We start from the raw sequence: 21,269 nt of genomic DNA on the forward strand, positions 1-21,269 counted from the left end.
AATATTTAAAATTTGACATTTTTGAAAACTAAAACCAGTTGCAGCCTGACTCCACACTGATAATTGTTCACTTTCTGGGTAAAAGATGTTGATTGGCAAGTCACTAACAATTATCATGTCGGTAAAAGGGTCTTTACGCTGTTAATTACTAGGCTTATCTTTCCGAGGTGCATTCAGTGGGCAATTAAAGTGCAAGTGCAGCAACTTCATGAGAATCGCAGGGATGTGAAACGCGAGATGCCGTTTTTGCAAAGCTAACAGCGGAGTGGCGCAAATCGTCCAGCAACTCGGGGTGATTCGCAATTCACGGGGTATTTCTGCCTCGCCACAAGTTGCCGGATGATTTGCTCCAAAATGACGGTGAGCATCGATCACACTCCGTTATTTTTTTTCCGCAAAATTTGGTCTAATCAGTTTTAGTGGTTTTGGTTGAGAGATAAATATTGGCCAGGACACCAGGAGGGTTTTTGTTGGGTGCCTGGTATGCAGCAGCCTCGCCTCCGAGTCAGAAGCTTGTGGGTTCAAGTCCCACTCCAGACACAGAATCATAAAATGGTTACAGCACGGAAGGTCATTCGGCCCGTCGAGCCCGTGCTGACTCTCAGCAAGTCCCACTCCCTCGTCCTTTTCCCATAGCAGTGCAAATCTTTTTCCTTCAGATAATTATCCAATTCCCTTTTGAAAGATAAGATTGAGTCTGCCTCTACCAACCTTTCAGGCAGTGCAATGCAGAATCCAACCACTCGCTGCGTAAAAAAGCGTTTCCTTACATCGCCTTTGGTTCTTTTGCCAATCACCTTAAATCTGTGTCCTCTGGTTCTCGACCCTTCCGACAATGGGAACAGTTTCTCTCTACTCTGTCCAGACCCCTGATGATTTTGAACACCTCTTATCAAATCTCCTCTCAATCTTCTCTGCTCCAAGGAGAACAACCCCAGCTTCTCCAATCTAGCAACGTAACTGAAGTCCCTCATTCCTGGAATCATTCTCGTGAATCTTTTCTGCACTTTCTCCAAGACCTTCACATCCTTCCTAAAGTGTGGTACCAGAATTGGACACAATACTCCAGTTGGGGCTGAACCAGTGTTTTATACAGGTTCATCATACCCTCCTTGCTTTTGTACTCAATACCTCTATTTATGAAGCCCAAGATCACGTAAGTCTTTTTAACTGCTTTCTCAATCTGCCCTGCCACCTTCAACGATTTATGCACACATACCCCAGGTCTCTCTGTCCATGCACCCGCTTCAGGATTGTACCATTCAGTTTATATGTCCTCTCCTCATTCTTTCTACCAAAATGTATCACTTCACACTTTCCTGCATTAAATTTCATCTGCCACATGTCCGCCCATTTTACCAGCCTGTCTATGTCTTCCTGAAGTCTATCCCTATCCTCCTCATTGTTCACTATACTTCCAAGTTTTCTGTCGTCTGCAAATTTTGAAATTGTGCCCTGTACATCCAAGTCCAAGTCATTAACATATATCAAGAAAAGCAGTGGTCCTAGTACCGATCCCTGGGGAACACCACTGTATACCTTCCTCCAGTTCGAAAAACAACCATCCACCACTACTCTCTGTTTCCTATCATTTAACCAATTCCATATCCACTGCCAGTGTCCCTTTTATTCCAGGGGCTTCAACTTTGCTGGCAAGCCTATTATGTGGCACTTTATCAAACGCCTTTTGGAAATCCATGTACACTACCTCAACCGCATTGCCTTCATCAACCCTCTGTTACCTCATCAAAAAACTCTATCAAGTTGGTTTAATCACGATTTGCCTTTAACAAATCCGTACTGGCTTTCCTTAATTAATTCACGCCTATGCAAGTGACTGTTAATTTTGCTCCTGATCACTGTTTCTAAAAGCTTCCTCACTACCGAGGTTAAGCTGACTGGCCTGTAGTTGCTGGGTTTATCTTTACACCCTTTTTTGAACAAGGATATAACATTTGCAATTATCCAGCCCTCTGGCCCCACCCCCGTATCTAAGGATGATTGGAATATTATGGCAAGTACCTCCGCAATTTCCATCTTTACTTCCCTCAGCATCCTAGAATGCATCCCATCCTCTCCTGGTGATTTATCTACTTTAAGTACAGCCAGCCTTTCTAATATCTCTTCCTTATCAATGTTTATCCTATCAAGTGTCTTCACTATATCTATGGCAGTATCCTCTTCCTTGGTGAAGACAGATGCACAGTACTCACTTAGTAGTTCAGCCATACCCTCTGCCACCATGCAGTGCGGCTGAGACCAGGGCCCATTGCCCCTCCCCCTGTGTGTGGCTGGAACCAGGCCCATTGTCTTCCACCCCCCCACCCCCCCCACCAGCCCCCGTGTGGCTGCGACCAGGCTCCATTGCCCCTCCCCTCCATGTGTGTGTCTGTGTGTTTACCCAAAACCAAGCCCATTGCCCCGTGTGGGGCGTACGAAAGCATGGGCCTTACACGAAACATCCATAAGACAAAGGTCCTCCACCAGCCTGTCCCCGCCGCACAGCACTGCCCCCCAGTCATCAAGATCCACGGCGCGGCCCTGGACAACGTGGAGCATTTCCCATACCTCGGGAGCCTTTATCAACAAGGGCAGACATTGACGGGATTCAACACCGCCTCCAGTGCGCCAGTGCAGCCTTCGGCCGCCTGAGGAAGAGAGTGTTTGAAGATCAGGTCCCAGAAATCTGCCACCAAGCTCATGGTCTACAGGGCTGTAGTAATATCTGTTATGTCTTGAATAAAGAGTCAGACTAGATACTGCAAGCTCAAAGTAAGGTGTGACCGTAGTCCTTTATTACAGATCTCAGAGTGCCTCTCCAGCCTGTGAGGCCTCCTTATATACAGGTGCTCCCAAGGAATTGTGGGATCCCTTGGGACTCCAGGGCATAAGACATAGAAACATAGGAACATAGAAAATAGGTGCAGGAGCAGGCCATTTGGCCCTTCGAGCCTGCACCTCCATTCAATAAGATCATGGCAGATCATTCACCTCAGTACCCCTTTCCTGCTTTCTCTCCATACCCCTTGATCCCTTTAGCCGCAGGGGCCATATCTAACTCCCTCTTGAATATATCCAATGAACTGGCATCAACAATTCTCTGCAGTAGGGAATTCCACAGGTTAACAACTCTCTGAGCTCCCATTGCGGGTCATGAACTCCTTGAGCACTGGTAAAGCACGGCCCAGTGTCACTTACAAGGACATCAGGCAGGCCATGCGTGCCGAACATGGCCCGTAGGCTTCCAATGGTGGCAGCGGACGTGCTTGCCAACATTATCACACATTCAATCCATTTGGAGTACGCATCTACAACCACTAAGAACATTTTTCCCAAGAATGGGCTGGTATAGTCGATATGGACCTTGGACCATGGTTTGGAGGGCCAGGACCACAAATTTTGTGGCGCCTCCCTGGGTGCATTGCTTAACTGTGACCATGTATTACATTTGTGCATGCAGGACTCTAAGTCTGCATCGATACGGGGCCACCACACGTGGGATCTGGCTATCGCTTTCATCATTATGATGCCTGGGTGGGTGCTGTGGAGATCACTGATGAAAGTGTCCCTGCCCTTTTTTGGCACCACTACCCGATTACCCCATAGGAGGCAGTCTGCCTGTATAGACATTTCATCTCTGCGCCACTGGTACAGCTTTATTTCTTCCTGCATCTCTAATAGGACACTAGACCAACTCCCATGGAGCACACAGTTTTTTTTACTAAGGACAGTAAAGAGTTCTGGCCATCCAGGTTCTAATCTGTTGGGCGGTAACAGGTGATTGCTCACTCTCGAATGCATCCATTACCATGACTAAATCTGCGGGCTGTGCCATCTCCACCCCTGTGATGGGCAATGACAACCGACTGAGAGCATCAGCACAGTTTTCTGTACCTGGCCTGTGGCGTTTGGCATAGTTGTATGCGGACAACGCGAGCGCCCATCCCTGGATGCGGGCCGATGCATTTGTATTTATCCTCTTGCTTTCAGAAAAGAGGGATATAAGCAGCTTATAGTCGGTTTCCAATTCATATTTGAGCCCGAACAGATATTGATACATTTTCTTTATCCCGTAAACACACGCTAACGCTTCTTTTTCGATCATGCTGTAGGTCCTCTCGGCCTTAGACAGACTTCTGGATGCAAAAGAAACTGGTTGCAATTTCCTAAAATTCATTAGCTTGTTGCAATACACACCCGACCCCGTACGACGACGCATCACACGCTAGTACCAAACGCTTACATGGATCGTATAACACAAGCAATTTGTTTGAACATAACAGCTTCCTAGCTTTCGTAAAGGCATTTTCTTGGCTTTTACCCCATACCCATTCATCTCCTTTATGCAGTAAAGAGTGCAGAGGTTCTAACAATGTGCTGAGACCCGGTAAGAAGTTACCAAAATAGAAACGACCGCAACTCCGTCACGTTCTGTGGTCTCGGTGCATCCTTGATTGCCTCCGTCTTCGAATTGGTGGGCCTGATGCCGTCTGCCGTGATTCTTCTCCCCAGGAACTCCACTTCAGGCACCAGGTAAACGCACTTTGAGCGTTTTAGCCTGAGCCCCACATGATTAAGCCGAGTAAGAACTTCCACCAGGTTTTGCAGGTGCTCGACGGTGTACCTGACCTGTAACCAAGATGTCATCCTGGAAGACCACGGTGCACGGGACCGACTTCAGCAAGCTTTCCATGTTCCTCTGGAATATCGCCACGGCCGATCGAATCCCAAACGGGCATCTGTTGTAAATGAAGAGACCTTTGTGCGTGTTGATGCAGGTGAGGCCTTTCGATGATTCCTCCAGCTCCTGCGTCATGTAGGCCGAGGTCAAGTCCACCTTCGTGAACGTTTTCCCTTCCGCCAGCGTTGCAAATAGGTCATCTGCCTTCGGTAGCAGGTATTAATCCTGCAGTGAGAAATAATTGATAGTTACTTTGTAATCACCACAGATTCTGACGGTGCCGTCTACCTTGAGGACTGGAACAATCAGACTGGCCCAGTCACTGAATTCGATCGGCAAAATTATGCCCTCTCATTGCAGCCTGTCCAGCTCGATCTCCACCCTCTCTCTCATCATGTAAGGTACCGCTTTCACCTTGTGATGGATGGATCACGCCCCCGGAATCAAATGGATCTGCACTCTTGCTCCTTGGAACTTCCCGATGCCTGGTTCGAACAGCAAGGGGAACTTGTTTAGGACCTGGGCACATGAGGTATCAGACGTCATCCCAATTCCAGCGTATCCTTCCCAGCCAGCTCCTGCCGAACAGCGTGGGGCCATCGCCCAGTACCACCCAGAGTGGTAACTCATGCACCGCTCCATCGTATGAGACCTTTACGGTTACGGGAATCAGTTCCTTTGTGTATGTTCTAAGTTTGGTACGAATGGGAGTCAGGACTGGCCTTGAAGCCTTGTTGCACCACAACTTATCGAAAGTCTTTTTACTCATTACGGATTAGCTTGCGCCCGTGTCCAGCTCCATGGACACCGAGAGTCCATTTAATTCAACTTTCAGCATTATTGGGGGACACTTTGTGGTAAATGTGTGCACCCTATATACCTCTGCCTCCTTCGTCTGAGGCTCTGGTTCGTCATGGATCTGTCCTCCTCTGCAACATGGTGGTTTGCAGGACTAGCAGGGTTTGCAGCTCATCGGCACATATGTTGGAGGTGTCCCATTGTTCCACAGCCCTTGCAAACGTATCCTTTGAAGCGGCATGAATGGAATTGATGATCACCCCCGCAACGCCAACAAGGTGTTAATTGCCTTGTATTCAGCACCCTTGATGGCGGACTCTTGAGTCATCTGCGGACGTGCAGCTATAGGCGTGTAAATCCTGCCATGTGCATTTCGATTCGAAAACAACATTACTTTGTTCACAGTACTTGCAGCAGCACTAGTGTGCTGGGAAATTTGTTTGGTATTGTCACTGGTGGAGATAAACGCCTGGGCTATCGTTATGGCTTTACTGAAGGTTGGGGTCTCTACAGTCAAAAGTTTGTCAAGTATTACTTCATGGCCAATGCAAGTACAAAGAAGTCCCTGAGCATGTGCTCCAAGTGTCCTTCAAATTCGCAATGTCCCGCAAGGTGCCTTAGCTCGGCGACGTAGTTCACCACTTCCTGGCCTTCAGACCTCTTGTATGTGTAGAACCGATACCTCGTCATCAGAACGCTTTCCTTCGGGTTTAGATGCTCCCGGACCAGTGTGCACAACTCATTGTACGACTTGTCTACTTGTCTGTGGGTTTCACTGGAGCGAGCAGCTTTTTCATGAGGCCATATGTTGGTGCCCGCAAACGGTGAGGAGGATCGCCCTTTGTTTGGCAGCGTTCGCTTCTCCTTCCAGCTCGTTGGCCATGAAGTATTGGTTGAGTCTCTCCACAAAGGTTTCCCAATCATCTCCCTCCGAAAATTTCTCCAGGATGCCCACGGTTCTCTGCATTGTTGCGTTGGGGTTCGTCATCTGTATCTCGTCGCCAGTTGTTATGTCTTAAATAAAGAGTCAGACTAGATACAGCAAGCTCAAAGTAAGTGTGACCGTAGTCCTTTATTACAAGATGTGCGGAAGCACGGCAGCTGCCATTTTTTTTGCCTTATGGATGTGGTGTATTTGGACTTTCAAAAGGCTTTTGACAAGGTCCCACACGAGATTGGTGTGCAAAATCAAAGTATATGGTATTGGGGGTAATATACCACGTGGATAGAGAACTGGTTGGCAGACAGGAAGCAGAGAGTCGGGATAAACGGGTCCTATTCAAAATGGCAGGCAGTGATTAGCCGCAGGGCTCAGTGCTGGGACCCCAGCTCTTTACAATATACATCAATGATTTAGATGAAGGAATTGAATGTAATATCTCCAAGTTTGCAGATGACACTAAACTGGGTGGTGGTGTGAGCTGTGAGGGGGCTGCAGGGTGACTTGGACAGGTTAGGTGAGTGGGCAAATGCATGGCAGATGCAGTATAATGTGGATAAATGTGAGGTTATCCACTTTGGGGTCAAAAACACGAAGGCAGATTATTATGAATGGTGGCAGATTAGGAAAAAGGGAGGTGCAACGAGACCTGGGTGTCATGGTACATCAGTCATTGAAAGTTGGCATGCAGGTACAACAGGCGGTGAAGAAGGCAAATGGTATGTTAGTCTTCATAGCTAGGGGTTTTGAGTATAGGAGCAGGGAGGTCTTACTGCAGTTGTACAGGGCCTTGGTGAGGCCTCACCTGGAATATTGTGTTCAGTTTTGGTCTCCTAATCTGAGGAAGGACGTTCTTGTTATTGAGGGAGTGCAGCAAAGGTTCACCAGACTGATTCCCGGGATGGCAGGATTGACGTATGAGGAGAGACTGGATCAACTGGGCCTTTATACATTGGAGTTTAGAAGGATGAGAGGTGATCTCATAGAAACATATAAGATTCTGATGGGACGGGACAGAATAGATGCGGGAAGAATGTTCCCGATGTTGGGGAAGTCCAGAACCAGGGAACACAGTCTTAGGATAAGGGGTAGGCCATTTAGGACTGAGATGAGGAGAAACTTCTTCACTCAGAGAGTTGTTAACCTGTGGAATTCCCTGCCGCAGAGAGTTGTTGATGCCAGTTCATTGGATATATTCAAGAGGGAGTTAGATATGGCCCTTATGGCTCAGGGGATCAAGGGGTATGGAAAGCAGGAAAGGGATACTGAGGGAGTGATCAGCCATGATCTTATTGAATGGTGGTGCAGACTCGAAGGGCCGAATGGCCTACTCCTGCACCTATTTTCTATGTTTCTATCTCAGAGTGTGTCTCCAGCCTGTGAGGCCTCCTTATATACAGGTGTTCAGGGATTGTGGGATCCCTTGGTTAGACATGGTATTTACAGGTTTACATACATAGAAAATAGGTGCAGGAGTAGGCCATTCGGCCCTTCTAGCCTGCACCGTCATTCAATGAGTTCATGGCTGAACATGCAACTTCAGTACTGCATTCCTGCTTTCTCGCCATACCCCTTGATCCCCCTAGTAGTAAGGACTTCATCTAACTCCTTTTTGAATATAACCATACCCGCCCTCCTGTATGGCTCAGAGACATGGACCATGTACAGCAGACACCGCAAATCGCTGGAGAAATACCACCAACAATGACTCCGCAAGATCCTGCAAATCCCCTGGGAGGACAGATGCACCAACGTTAGCGTCCTCGATCAGGCCAACATCCCCAGCATTGAAGCACTGACACACTCGATCAGCTCTGCTGGGCAGGCCACATTGCTTGCATGCCTGACACAAGATTCCCAAAGGAAGTGCTCTACTCGGACCTCCTTCACGGCAAATGAGCCCAAGGTGGGCAGAGGAAGCATTTGAAGGACACCCTCAAAGCGTCCTTGATAAAATGCAACATCCCCGCCGACACCTTGGGAGTCGCTGGCCAAAGACTGCCCAAAGTGGAGGAAGTGCATCCAGGAGGGCGCTGAGCACCTCGAGTCTCATCACCGAGAGCATGCAGAAATCAAGCGATAGGCAGCGGAAGGAGCTTGCGGCAAACCTGTCCCACCCTCCCTTACCCTCAACGACTGACTGTACCACCTGTGACAGGGACTGTAATTCCTGTATTTGACTGTTCAGTCACCTGAGAACTCATTTTTAGAGTGGAAGCAAGTCTTCCTCGATTCCGAGGGACTGCCTATGATAATGATTACCTGAGACCAGGGCCCATTGCCCCGTGTGTTTACCAGGGCCCAGGCCCATTGTCCCCCGTGTGTTTACCAGAGCCCAGACCCAGGTCCATTGCCCGCTGTGTGTTTACCTGGGCCCAGGCCCTTGGCCACTTTGTGTTTATCTGAGCCCAGGTCCATTGCCCACTGTGTGTTTATCTGAGCCCAGACCAGGCCCATTGCCCCCTGTGTGTTTATCTGAGCCCATGCCCTTGGCCACTGTGTGTTTATCTGAGCCCAGGCCCATTGCCCCCTGTGTGTTTACCTGAGCCAGGGCCCATTGCCCCCTGTGTGTTTACCTGAGCCCGGGCCCATTGCCCCGTGTGTGTTTACCTGAGCCCGGGCCCATTGCACCCTGTGTGTTTACCTGAGCCCGGGCCGATTGCCCCCTGTGTGTTTACCAGAGTCCAGACCAGGCCCATTGCCTCCTGTGTGTTTACCTGGGCCCAGGCCCATTGCCCTATGTGTGTTTACCTGGGCCCAGGCCCTTGACCACTGTGTGTTTATCTGAGCCCAGGCCCATCGCCTCCTGTGTGTTTACCTGGGCCCAGGCCCATTGCACCCTGTGTGTTTACCTGAGCCCGGGCCGATTGCCCCCTGTGTGTTTACCAGAGTCCAGACCAGGCCCATTGCCTCCTGTGTGTTTACCTGGGCCCAGGCCCATTGCCCTATGTGTGTTTACCTGGGCCCAGGCCCTTGACCACTGTGTGTTTATCTGAGCCCAGGCCCATCGCCTCCTGTGTGTTTACCTGGGCCCAGGCCCATTGCCTCCTTTGTGTTTACCTGAGCCCAAGTCCATTGCCCCCTGTGTGTTTACTTGAGCCCAGGTCCATTGCCTCCTGTGTGTTTACCTGGGCCAAGGAACATTGCCTCCTGTGTGTTTACCTGAGCCCAGGCCCATTGCCCTCTGTGTGTTTACCTGAGCCCAGGCCCATTGCCCTCTGTGTGTTTACCTGAGCCCAGACCCAGGTCCATTGCCCCCTATGTGTTTACCTGAGCTCAGGCCCATTACCCCCTTATGTGTTTACCTGAGCTCAGGCCCATTACCCCCTTATGTGTTTACCTGAGCTCAGGCCCATTACCCCCCTATGTGTTTACCTGAGCTCAGGCCCATTGCCCCCTCTGTGTTTACCTGAGCCCAGACCCTTTGCCCCCTGTGTGTCTACCTGAGCCCAGGCCCATTGCCCCCTATGTGTTTACTTGAGCCCGAGCTCATTGCCTCCTGTGTGTTTACCTGAGCCCAGGCCCTTGGCCCCTGTGTGTTTACCTGAACCCAGGCCATTGCCCCCTGTGTGTTTATCTGAGCCCGGGCCCATTGTCCCCTGTGTGTTTACCTGAGCCGAGACCCATTGCCCCCTGTGTGTTTATCTGAGCCCGGGCCCATTGCCCCCTGTGTGTTTACCTGAGCCCGGGCCCTGGGTCGCTCTGGGCATGAGGCCGGGCGCGGTCACGTGCTGATTGTTGTTGGAGATGAGGGTCAACATCCGGGGCTCGGTCAGCCGGCCGGCCTGGCCCCGCCCCCCTCCGCTCGCGCGCCGAGCTCCCATTGGCCGCCGCCGCCGCTGACGTTCCAGATCGAACGCTCCGCGCGCCGCCGCCCGGGCCTGATTGGCCGGCCGAGCCGTCAGTCAGGGGTGACGTCACAAAGTTTGCTCCTCCCCAGTGGCGGCGGGCTGGGCGTTTGGTCGTCGGCGCTTCAGCTCAATCAGTGTTCAGGCCGGAGGATGTGAGGGAGGGGCGGTCGCCCGGGCCTGGTGAGAGTGGGGGGGGGGTCGCTTGGTGCTACTCCCGTACCGGGACCCTGGGGGGGCGGGTGTGTCACACTGAGACTGATCCCCTGGGGGTGGTGTGTGTGTGTGTGTGTGTGTGTGTGTGTCACACTGAGATTGATCACCCAGGGGCGGGGGGGGGTGTGTGTGTCACACTGAGACTGATCCCCCTGGGGGGGTGGGGGTGATATGTGTGTGTCACACTGTGACTGATCCCCCTGGGGGGAGGGGGGGTCACACTGTGACTGATCCCCCTGGGGGGGTGTGTGTGTGTCACACTGTGACTGATCCCCCTGGGGGGGTGTGTGTGTGTGTCACACTGTGACTGATCCCCCTGGGGGGGTGTGTGTGTGTGTCACACTGTGACTGATCCCCCTGGGGGGTGTGTGTGTGTGTGTCACACTGTGACTGATCCCCCTGGGGGTGTGTGTGTGTGTGTGTCACATTGTGACTGATCCCCCTGGGGGGGGGGGGGGGATGTGTGTGTCACGCTGTGACTGATCCCCCTGGGGGGGGGGGGATGTGTGTGTCACGCTGTGACTGATCCCCCTGGGGGGGGATGTGTGTGTCACGCTGTTACTGATCCCCCTGGGGGGGAGGATGTGTGTGTCACACTGTGACTGATCCCCGGGGGGGGGGGGGGGGAGGTGTGTGTCACACTGTGACTGATTCCCCTGGGGATGTGTGTGTCACACTGTGACTGATCCCCCTGGGGGGGGGGGGGGGGGATGTGTGTGTCACACTGAGACTGATCCCCCTGGGGGGTGGGGGATGTGTGTGTCACACTGAGACTGATCCCCCTGGGGGAGGGGTGTATCACATTGATACTGTTCGTCCTGAGGGAGGGAGGTGTGTCTCGCACTAATGGTGGTCCTTGCTTTATAACAACAACAACGAACACTTGTATGACGTCTTTAACGTAGTGAAACATCCCAAGGCGCTTCAAAGGAGCGTAATCAGACAAAATTGACTCAGAGCCACATAAGATGATGTCCCAACAGGTGCCCAAAAGCTTGGTCAGAGCGGTAGGTTTCAAAGAATGTTTTAAAGGAGGAGAAGGAGGTTGAGAAGCAGAGAGGTTTAGTGAGACAATCCCAGAGTTCAGAACCTCGGTTGAAGGCACGGCCGCCAATTGTGTGGCGAAGAAAATCGTGGTGCACAAGAGGCCAGAACTGGAGGAGTGCAGAGAACTTGGAGGGTTGAGAGCTGGAGGAGATTACAGAGATAGAGAGGGGCGAGGCCATGGAGGGATTTGAAAAAAAGGATGGGAATTAATAAATCGAAGCGTTGCTTAATCGGGAGCCAATGTATGTCAGTGATTGGGACTTGGTTTAGTGTGTGTGTGTCTCACACTGATGGTGGGCCCTGGTTTAGTGTCTGTCTCACACTGATATAGCCGTGTCTGCAAGTCTGGGGAGTGTGTTTCAAACCGACACTATCTTGTATGTGTTGGAGTTTGTTTTGTATCTGGTGGTATTTTGTTACATTTCTCTGACACACGCATGTGTCGCTCAGGAAAGGAGATCAGTGTTGTGAAAAAGTAATTGTGTTCTTTTTTTTGCCACCAGAAAGAGCGCTTGGTCATGATCATCATTAGCCAGCCTCGAACGCTGTTTGACTGTGACTGCGATCTGCAGCTGTTGAGGGAGCAGCTTTCATCATAAGCTGTCCTCTGGAGTTGCTGGATTGTGTTGAAATGGAAAACAAAAAGGAACCTCCCTTCTTTAATGAGGATAATTCTGGGCCTATCAGTTATAAACTCCCGTTTTATGAGACAATGGAGCTGTTCATTGAAACACTCACAGGAACTTGTTTTGAACTCCGAGTGTCACCTTTCGAGACAGTGATTTCTGTGAAGGCCAAGATTCAAAGACTAGAAGGTACCGATTTATTTTGTTCTCATTCATTTGATCAAATGCTCCTGGTTTGTCTTTGTGAATCTGGCAGATTGCATTTTTCCAAACCTTTCCTGAGGAATGTATGGGTTGTAGAGCAATGCTCCAGTGCAATCGAATAAGCGGAGAAAAATCCAATTCAAATCTGGGTGATGCCTTTGATTGCCATTTTGCAAGCTTTTGGTGATTTGGTAAAGGCTGGGTCATTGATGAACCTCAGCACACAAAGATTCTGTTACCTTGCATGAAAAGACCAGCTGGTCCATCAAGCCTGCCCCACACCGCAATGACCGCAGCAACATGACTAGATACTTCCTCTTCCCTTTTTCTCCACCCCCTTCACCCGGGAGAGAAAAACAACACAGCCAATAGGGAAAAATACTCTGGAAAATTAATCTCCGACCCCTTGGGCGATGGAAACCAGTCCAGGAGATTACGTGGATCAAGTCTTATTTATAAAGACATTTATATGATGCAGTCTCTGCCCGAGTCACGAACTGGTCCAGCTCCCTCCTAAAGGTGTACAGAGAGTCAGCACCCACCACACCACATCTTCGACCGAGTCAGCGTCTTCAGTCGTGTTTAGTATATTCATACCACTATGCTTCAGATAATTTTTTTTTAAGCTAATTGTGTCAGACTTATCTCAGATGACTCCCAGTACTAGTGTTTTCACGGTTTCAGTAGACGGATCAACCCTTGCACTTCACTGAAATGCTAGTGACAACTGAACTGGGAGTGGCAGGGTTGTCACGGTTGAGCAACTCACAGTTGAGTCACAGAAAGTCTTCACTTCTGGTACAGAAGTATGCAGTTAACACCGAGTTAGGTACATCGGATATACAGCACAGAAACAGGTCAGTTGGCCCAACCAGTCCATGCCGGCATTTATGCTCCACTCGAGCCTCCTCCTCTCTTTCCTCATCTAAATCTATCAGCATAACCCTCTATTCCCTTCTCCCTCATATGTTTGTCTAGCCTCCCCTTAAATGCATCTATACTATTCGCTTCAACCATTCCCTGTGTTGCTGTTATGCCTTGAATAAAGAGTCAGACTAGATACTGCAAGCTCAAAGTAAGTGTGACCGTAATCCTTTATTACAGATCTCAGAGTGCCTCTCCAGCCTGTGAGGCCTCCTTATATACAGGTGCTCCCAAGGGATTGTGGGATCCTTGGGACTCCAGGGGATAAGGCCTCTGGTGGTTAGACATGGTAATTACAGGTTTACATACATAACACTCCCCCGCAAAGTCAATAGTGTAACTATTTACAATGTGAATCGATCTAGGGCCTTCCTTTCCCTGGTTGATCGTCTCGGTGCAAATGCTGGTGTTGGTGAGTCGTTTGTTGGGCCTTCGCTGGGCTGCTGAGCAGCTGGCCTTGCTGGGCTGCTGCGGGTGATGGGTTCTGCTTCGTGGTCAACCGCTGGGTCGGTTGCCACTTGTGTGTGTGTGTTGGAGGGTCGAGAAAGGTAGAGTCTATTGTGGGTTGTTCTGGATAGTCTGTAAATCTGAGGTTGGTTTGGTCCAAGTGTTCTCTGCAGGTGAGTCCATTTGTGAGTTTGACCACAAACACCCTACTCCCCTCTTTGGCCAAAACAGTGTCAGCGATCCACTTGGGACCTTGTCCATAGTTCAGCACAAATACAGGATCATTTACTTCAATTTCTCGTGACACAGTTGCGCGATCGTGATATATATTCTGTTGAAGCCTCCTGCTCTCTACCTGTTTGTGTAGATCAGGGTGGACTAACGAGAGCCTTGTCTTAAGTGCCCTTTTCATGAGCAGTTCAGCGAGAGGGACTCCTGTGAGTGAGTGGGATCTTGTGCGGTAACTAAGCAGGACTCGGGATAAGCGAGTCTGCAGTGAGCCTTCAGTTACCCTTTTCAAGCACTGCTTGATTGTTTGAACTGCTCGTTCTGCCTGACCGTTGGACACTGGCTTAAACGTGGCAGACGTGACAGGTTTGACCCCATTGTGGGTCATGAATTCCTTGAATTCGGCACTGGTAAAGCACGGCCCATTGTCACTTACAAGGACATCAGGTAGGCCGTGCGTGGCAAACATGGCCCGTAGGCTTTCAATGGTAGCAGCGGACGTGTTTGCCGACATTATCACATATTCAATCCACTTGGAGTACGTACGCATCTACAACCACTAAAAACATTTTTCCCAAGAATGTGCCTGCATAGCCGAAATGAACCCTAGACCACGGTTTGGAGGGCCAAGACCAGAAACTTAGTGGCGCCTCCCTGGGTGCATTGCTTAACTGGGAACATGTATTACATTTGTGCACACAGGACTCTTAAGTCTGCATCGATACCGGGCCACCACACGTGGGATCTGGCTATAGCTTTCATCATTACAATGCCTGGGTGGGTACTGTGGAGATCACTAATGAAAGTGTCCCTGCCCTTTTTTTGGCACAACCACCTGATTACCCCATAGGAGGCAGTATGCCTGTATAGACATTTCATCTTTGTACCGCTGGTACAGCTTTATTTCTTCCTGCATCTCTAACGGGACATTAGACCAACTCCCATGGAGCACACAGTTTTTTTACTAAGGACAGTAAGGGGTGCTGGCTCGTCCAGGTTCTAATCTGTTGGGCGGTAACAGGTGCTTGCTCACGCTCGACTGCTTTCATTATCATAACTAGATCTACAGGCTGTGCCATCTCCACCTGGTGGTGGTAGCCTACTGAGAGCATTGGCACAGTTTTCTGTGCCTGGCCTGTGGCGGATGGCGAAGTTGTATGTGGGCAACGTGAGCGCCCATCTCTGGATGCGGGCCGATGCATTCGTATTTATCCCCTTATTTAAAAAAAGGAGGGAGAGAGAAAACGGGTAATTATAGACCAGTTAGCCTGACATCAGTAGTGGGGAAAATGTTGGAATGTTGGAATCAATTATTAAAGATGAAATAGCAGCGCATTTGGAAAACAGTGAGAGGATCGGTCCAAGTCAGCATGGATTTATAAAAGGGAAATCATGCTTGACAAATCTTCTGGAATTTTTTGAGATGTAACTAGTAGAGTGGACAAGGGAGAACCAGTGGATGTGGTGTATTTGGACTTTCAAAAGGCTTTTGACAAGATCCCACACAAGAGATTGGTGTGCAAAATTAAAGCACATGGTATTGGGGGTAATGTACTGAAGTGGATAGAGAACTGGTTGGCAGACAGGAAGCAGAGAGTCGGGATAAACGGGTCCTTTTCAGAATGGCAGGCAGTGACTCGTGGAGTGCTGCAGGGCTCAGTGCTGGGACCCCAGATCTTTACAACACACATTAATGATTTAGATGAAGGAATTGAGTGTAATATCTCCAAGTTTGCGGATGACACTAAGCTGGGTGGTGGTGTGAGCTGTGAGGAGGACGCTAAGAGGCTGCAGGGTGACTTGGACAGGTTAGGTGAGTGGGCAAATGCATGGCAGATGCAGTATAATGTGGATAAATGTGAGGTTATCCACTTTGGTGGCAAAAACACAAAGGCATAGAAAATAGGTGCAGGAGTCGGCCATTCGGCCCTTCGAGCTTGCACCACCATGGCTGATTAAGAATTCAGGTTCCACCGAAGGCAGAATATTATCTGAATGGCGGCAGATTAGGAAAAGGGGAGGTGCAACGAGACCTGGGTGTCATGTTACATCAGTCATTGAAAGTTGGCATGCAGGTACAGCAAGCGGTGAAGAAGGCAAATGGTATGTTGGCCTTCAAAGCTCGGGGATTTGAGTATCGGAGCAGGGAGATCTTACTGCAGTTGTATAGGGCCTTGGTGGAATTTTGGTCTTCTAATCTGAGAAAGGACGTTCTTGCTATTGAGGGAGTGCAGCGCAGGTTCACCAGACTGATTCCCGGGATGGCTGGACTGACATATGAGGAGAGACTGGATCGACTGGGCCTGTATTCACTGGAGTTTAGAAGGATGAGAGGGGGTCTCATAGAAACATATAAAATCCTGACGGGACTAGACAGGTTAGATGCTGGAAGAATGTTCCCGATGTTGGGGAAGTCCAGAACCAGGGGACACAGTCTAAGGATAATGAGTAAGCCATTTAGGACTGAGATGAGGAGAAACTTCTTCCATCAGAGAGTTGTTAACCTGTGGAATTCTCTACTGCAGAGAGTTGTAGATGCTAGTTCATTGGATATATTCAAGAGATAGTTAGATATGGCCCTTACGGTTAAAGGGATCAAGGGGTATGGAGAGAAAGCAGGAAAGGGGTACTGAGGTGAATGATCAGCCATGATCTTATTGAATGGTGGTGCAGGCTCGAAGGGCCGAATGGCCTACTCCTGCACCTATTTTCTATGTTTCTTTGTTTCTATTTTCAGAAAAGAGGGATATAAGCGACTTATGGCCATTTTCCAATTCAAATTTGAGCCCGAACAGATATTGATGCATTTTCTTTACCCCGTAAACACACACTAACACATCTTTTTCGATCATATGTAGGGCTTCTCGGCCTTAGACAGAATTCTGGATGCATAAGCAACAGGTTGCAATTTCCCAAATTCATCAGCTTGTTGCAATACACACCCGACTCCATATGACGACGCATCGCATGCTAGTACCAAACATTTACATGGATTGTACAACAGAAGCAATTTGTTTGAACATAACAGCTTCCTAGCTTTCTCAAAGGCTTTTCTTGGCTTTTACTCCATACCCATTCATCTCCTTTACGCAGTGCTAAGACCCAGTAAGAAGTTACCAAAGTAGTTCATAGTCCTAGAAACGACCGCAGCTCCATCACGTTCTGTGGTCTTGGTGCGTTTTTGATTGCCTCTGTCTTCGAGTCGGTGGGCCTGATGCCGTCCGCTGCGATTTAGCCTGAGCCCCACTCGATTAAACCGACTAAGAACCTCCTCCAGGTTCTGCAGGTGCTCGATGGTGTCCCGACCTGTAACCAAGATGTCATCCTGGAAGACCACGGTGTGCGGGACCGACTTCAGCAAGCTTTCCATGTTCCTCTGGAATATTGCCATGGCCGATCGAATCCCAACGGGCATCTGTTGTAAACGAAAAGACCTTTGTGCGTTTTGATGCAGGTGAGGCCTTTCGAAGATTCCTCCAGCTCCTGCATCATGTAGGCCGAGGTCAAGTCCATCTTCGTGAACGTTTTCCCTCCTGCCAGCGTCGCACATAGGTCGTCTGCTTTTGGTAGCGGGTATTGATCCTGCAGTGAGAAACTATTAATAGTTACTTTGTAATCACCACAGATTCTCCTTTGAAGACTGGAACAATCTGACTGACCCACTCATTAAATTCGATCGGAGAAATTATGCCCTCTCGTTGCAGCCTGTCCAGCTCGATCTCCACCCTCTCATCATGTAAGGTACCGCTCTCGCCTTGTGATGGGTGGGTTGCGCCCCCAGAATCAAATGGATCTGCACTTTTGCTCCTTGGAACTTCCCGATGCCTGATTCAAACAGCGCGGGGAACTTGCTTAGGACCTGGACACATGAGGTGTCGTCGATGGACGAAAGCGCTCGGACGTTGTCCAAGTTCCAGCGTATCTTTCCCAGCCAGCTCCTGCCGAACAGCGTGGGGCCATTGCCCGGTACCACCTAGAGTGGTAAATCGTGCACCGCTCCCATCATAGGAGACCTTTACGGTAGCACTGCCGATTACGGGAATCAGTTCCTTTGTGTATGTTCTAAGTTTGGTACGAATGGGAGTCAGGACTGTCCTTGAAGCCTTGTTGCACCACAACTTATCGAAAGTCTTTTTACTCATTACGGATTAGCTTGCGCCCGTGTCCAGCTCCATGGACACCGAGAGTCCATTTAATTCAACTTTCAGCATTATCGGGGGACACTTTGTGGTAAATGTGTGCACCCTAGATACTCTGCCTCCTTCGCCTGAAGTTCTGGTTCGTTATGATCCACCGTGGATCTGTCCTCCTCTGCAACATGGTGGTTTGCAGGATTAGCAGGGTTTGCAGCTCGCCGGCACATATGTTGGAGGTGTCCCATTGTTCCACAGCCCTTGCAAACGTATCCTTTGAAGCGGCATGAATGGAATCGATGATTACCCCCGCAACGCCAACAAGGTGTTAATTGCCTTGTATTCAGCACCCTTGATGGCGGACTCTTGAGTCACCTGCGGACGTGCAGCTATAGGCGTGTAAGTCCTGCCATGTGCATTTCGATTCGAAAACAACATTACTTTGTTCACAGTACTTGCAGCAGCACTAGTGTGCTGGGAAATTTGTTTGGTATTGTCACTGGTGGAGATAAACGGCTGGGCTATCGTTATTCAAGGTTGGGGTCTCTACAGTCAAAAGTTTGTCAAGTATTACTTCATGGTCAATGCCAAATACAAAGAAGTCCCTGAACATATGCTCCAAGTGTCCTTCAAATTCTCAGTGTCCTGCAAGGTGCCTTAGCTCGGCGATGTAGCTCGCCACTTCCTGGCCTTCAGACCTCTTGTATGTGTAGAACCGATACCTCGTCATCAGAACGCTTTCCTTTGGATTTAGATACTCCCGGACCAGTGTGCACAACTCATTGTATGACTTGTCTATGGGTTTTACTGGAGCGAGCAGGTTTTTCATGAGGCCATACGTTGGTGCCCCGCAAACGGTGAGGAGGATTGCCCTTCGTTTGGCAGCGTTCCCTTCTCCTTCCAGCTCATTAGCCATGAAATATTGGTCACGTCGCTCCACGATGGTTTCCCAATCATTTCCCTCCAAAAATTTCTCCAGGATGCCCACAGTTCTCTGCATTGTTGCGTTGGGGTTCGTCATCTGTATCTCGTCGCCAGTTGTTATGTCTTAAATAAAGAGTCATAGAAACATAGAAAATAGGTGCAGGAGTAGGCCATTTGGCACTTTGAGCCTGCACCACCATTCAATAAGATCATGGTTGATCATTCACCTTAGTACCCCTTTCCTGCTTTCTCTCCATACCTCTTGATCTCTTTAGCTGTAAGGGCCACATCTAACTCCCTCTTGAATATATCCAAGGAACTGGCATCAACAACTCTTTGCGGTAGGGAATTCCACAGGTTAACAACTCTCTGAATGAAGAAGTTCTCCTCAACTCAGTCCTAAATGGCTTACCCCTTATCCTTAGACTGGTTCTGGACTTCCCTAACAACGGGAACATTCTTCCTGCATCTAACCTGTCCAAAATTTTATAAGTTTCTATGAGATCCCCTCTGATCCTTCTAAACTCCAGTGAATAAATGCCCAGTCGAACCAGTCTCTCCTCATATGTCAGTCCAGCCATCCCGGGAATCAGTCTGGTGAACCTTCGCTGCACTCCCTCAATAGCAAGAACATCCTTCCTCAGATTAGGAGACCAAAACGGAACACAATATTACAGGTGAGGCTTCACTAAGGCCCTGTACAACTGCAGTAAGACCTCCCTGCTCCTATACTCAAAACCCCTAGCTATGAAGGGCAACATACCATTTGATTTCTTCACCGCCTGCTGTACCTGCATGCCACCTTTCAATGACTGATGTACCATGACATCCAGGTCTCGTTGCACCTCCCTTTTTCCTAATCTGCCACCATTCATAATAATCTGCCTTCGTGTTTTTGCCCCCAAAGTGGATAACCTCACATTTATCCACATTATACTGCATCTGCCATGCATTTGCCCACTCACCTAACCTGTCCAAGTCACCCTGCAGCCTCTTCGCATCCTCCTCACAGCTCACACCGCCACACAGTTTAGTGTCATCTGCAAACTTTGAGATATTACACTCAATTCCTTCATCTAAATCATTCATGTATATTGTAAAAAGCTGGGGTCCCAGCACTGAGCCCTGCGGCACCCCACTAGTCACTGCCTGCCATTCTGAAAAGGACTCTCTGCTTCCTGCCTGCCAACCAGTTCTCTGTCCACGTCAGTACATTACCCCCAATACCATGTGCTTTAATTTTGCACAGCAATCTCTTGTGTGGGACCTTGTCAAAAGCCTTTTGAAAGTCCAAATACACCACATTCATTGGTTCTCCTTGTCCACTCTACTAGTTACATCCTCAAAAAATTCCAAAAGATTTGTCAAGCATGATTTCCCTTTCATAAATCCAAGTTGACTTGGACCGATCCTGTCACTGCTTTCCAAATGCGCTGTTAATTCATCTTTAATAATTGATTCCAACATTTTCCCCACTATTGATGTCAGGATAACCGGTCTATAATTACCCATTTTCTCTCCCTTTTTTAAAAAGTGGTGTTACATTAGCTACCCTCCAGTCCATAGGAACTGATCCAGTGTCGATGCACTGTTGGAAAATGATCACCAATGCATCCATTATTTCTAGGGCCACTTCCTTATGTACTCTGGGATGCAGGCTATCAGGCCCCAGGAGTTTATTGGCCTTCAATCCCATCAAATTCCCGCCTAATAAGGATATCCTTCAGTTCCTTCTTCGTAGACCATCTGTCGCCTAGTACTTCCGGAAGGTTATTTGTGTCTTCCTTCGTGAAGACAGAATCAAAGTATTTGTTCAACTGGTGTGCCATTTCTTTGTTCCCCATTATAAATTCACCTGAATCTGACTGCAAACGACCTACGTTTGTCTTCACTTATCTTTTTTTCTTCACATATCTATAGAAGGTTTTGCAGTCAGTTTTTATGTTCCTGGCAAGCTTCCTCTCATACTCTATTTTCCCCCTCCTAATTAAACCCTTTGTCCTCCTCTGCTGAATTCTAAATTTCTCCCAGTCCTCAGGTTTGCTGCTTTTTCTGGCCAATTTATATGCCTCTTCCTTGGATTTAACACTATATCCTTAATTTCCGTTGTTAGCCATGGTTGAGCCACCTTCCCCGTTTTATTTTTACTCCAGACAGGGATGTACAATTGTTGAAGTTCATCCATGTGATCTTTAAATGTTTGTCATTGCCTATCCACCGTCAACCCTCTAAGTATCCTTTGCCAATCTATTT

The 21,269-nt window shown here is 49.0% G+C and overlaps 1 protein-coding gene across 5 annotated transcripts in view; it reads left to right on the plus strand.

Annotated features, from left to right (window-relative positions):
• Positions 1–10,357: 10,357 nt before the first annotated feature.
• The window catches only part of zfand4 (zinc finger, AN1-type domain 4), a 62,074-nt gene continuing 51,162 nt past the window's right edge, over positions 10,358–21,269 (plus strand). For 2 of the 5 annotated variants that reach the window (XM_070865845.1, XM_070865848.1), the window contains exon 1: positions 12,257–12,345. Coding sequence is in view for 1 of the 5 variants with exons in the window: in XM_070865844.1 (XP_070721945.1) it covers positions 12,162–12,345 (184 nt within the window). In the remaining 4 variants the exon portion in view is untranslated. Of the gene's footprint in view, positions 10,451–12,033; positions 12,346–18,420; positions 18,492–21,269 lie in introns of those variants that run through there. The other 3 variants (XM_070865844.1, XM_070865847.1, XM_070865846.1) reach the window with 3 other exon arrangements.

This window comes from Pristiophorus japonicus, chromosome 22, assembly GCF_044704955.1.
Source record: "Pristiophorus japonicus isolate sPriJap1 chromosome 22, sPriJap1.hap1, whole genome shotgun sequence".
Lineage (NCBI taxonomy): Eukaryota > Metazoa > Chordata > Chondrichthyes > Pristiophoridae > Pristiophorus > Pristiophorus japonicus.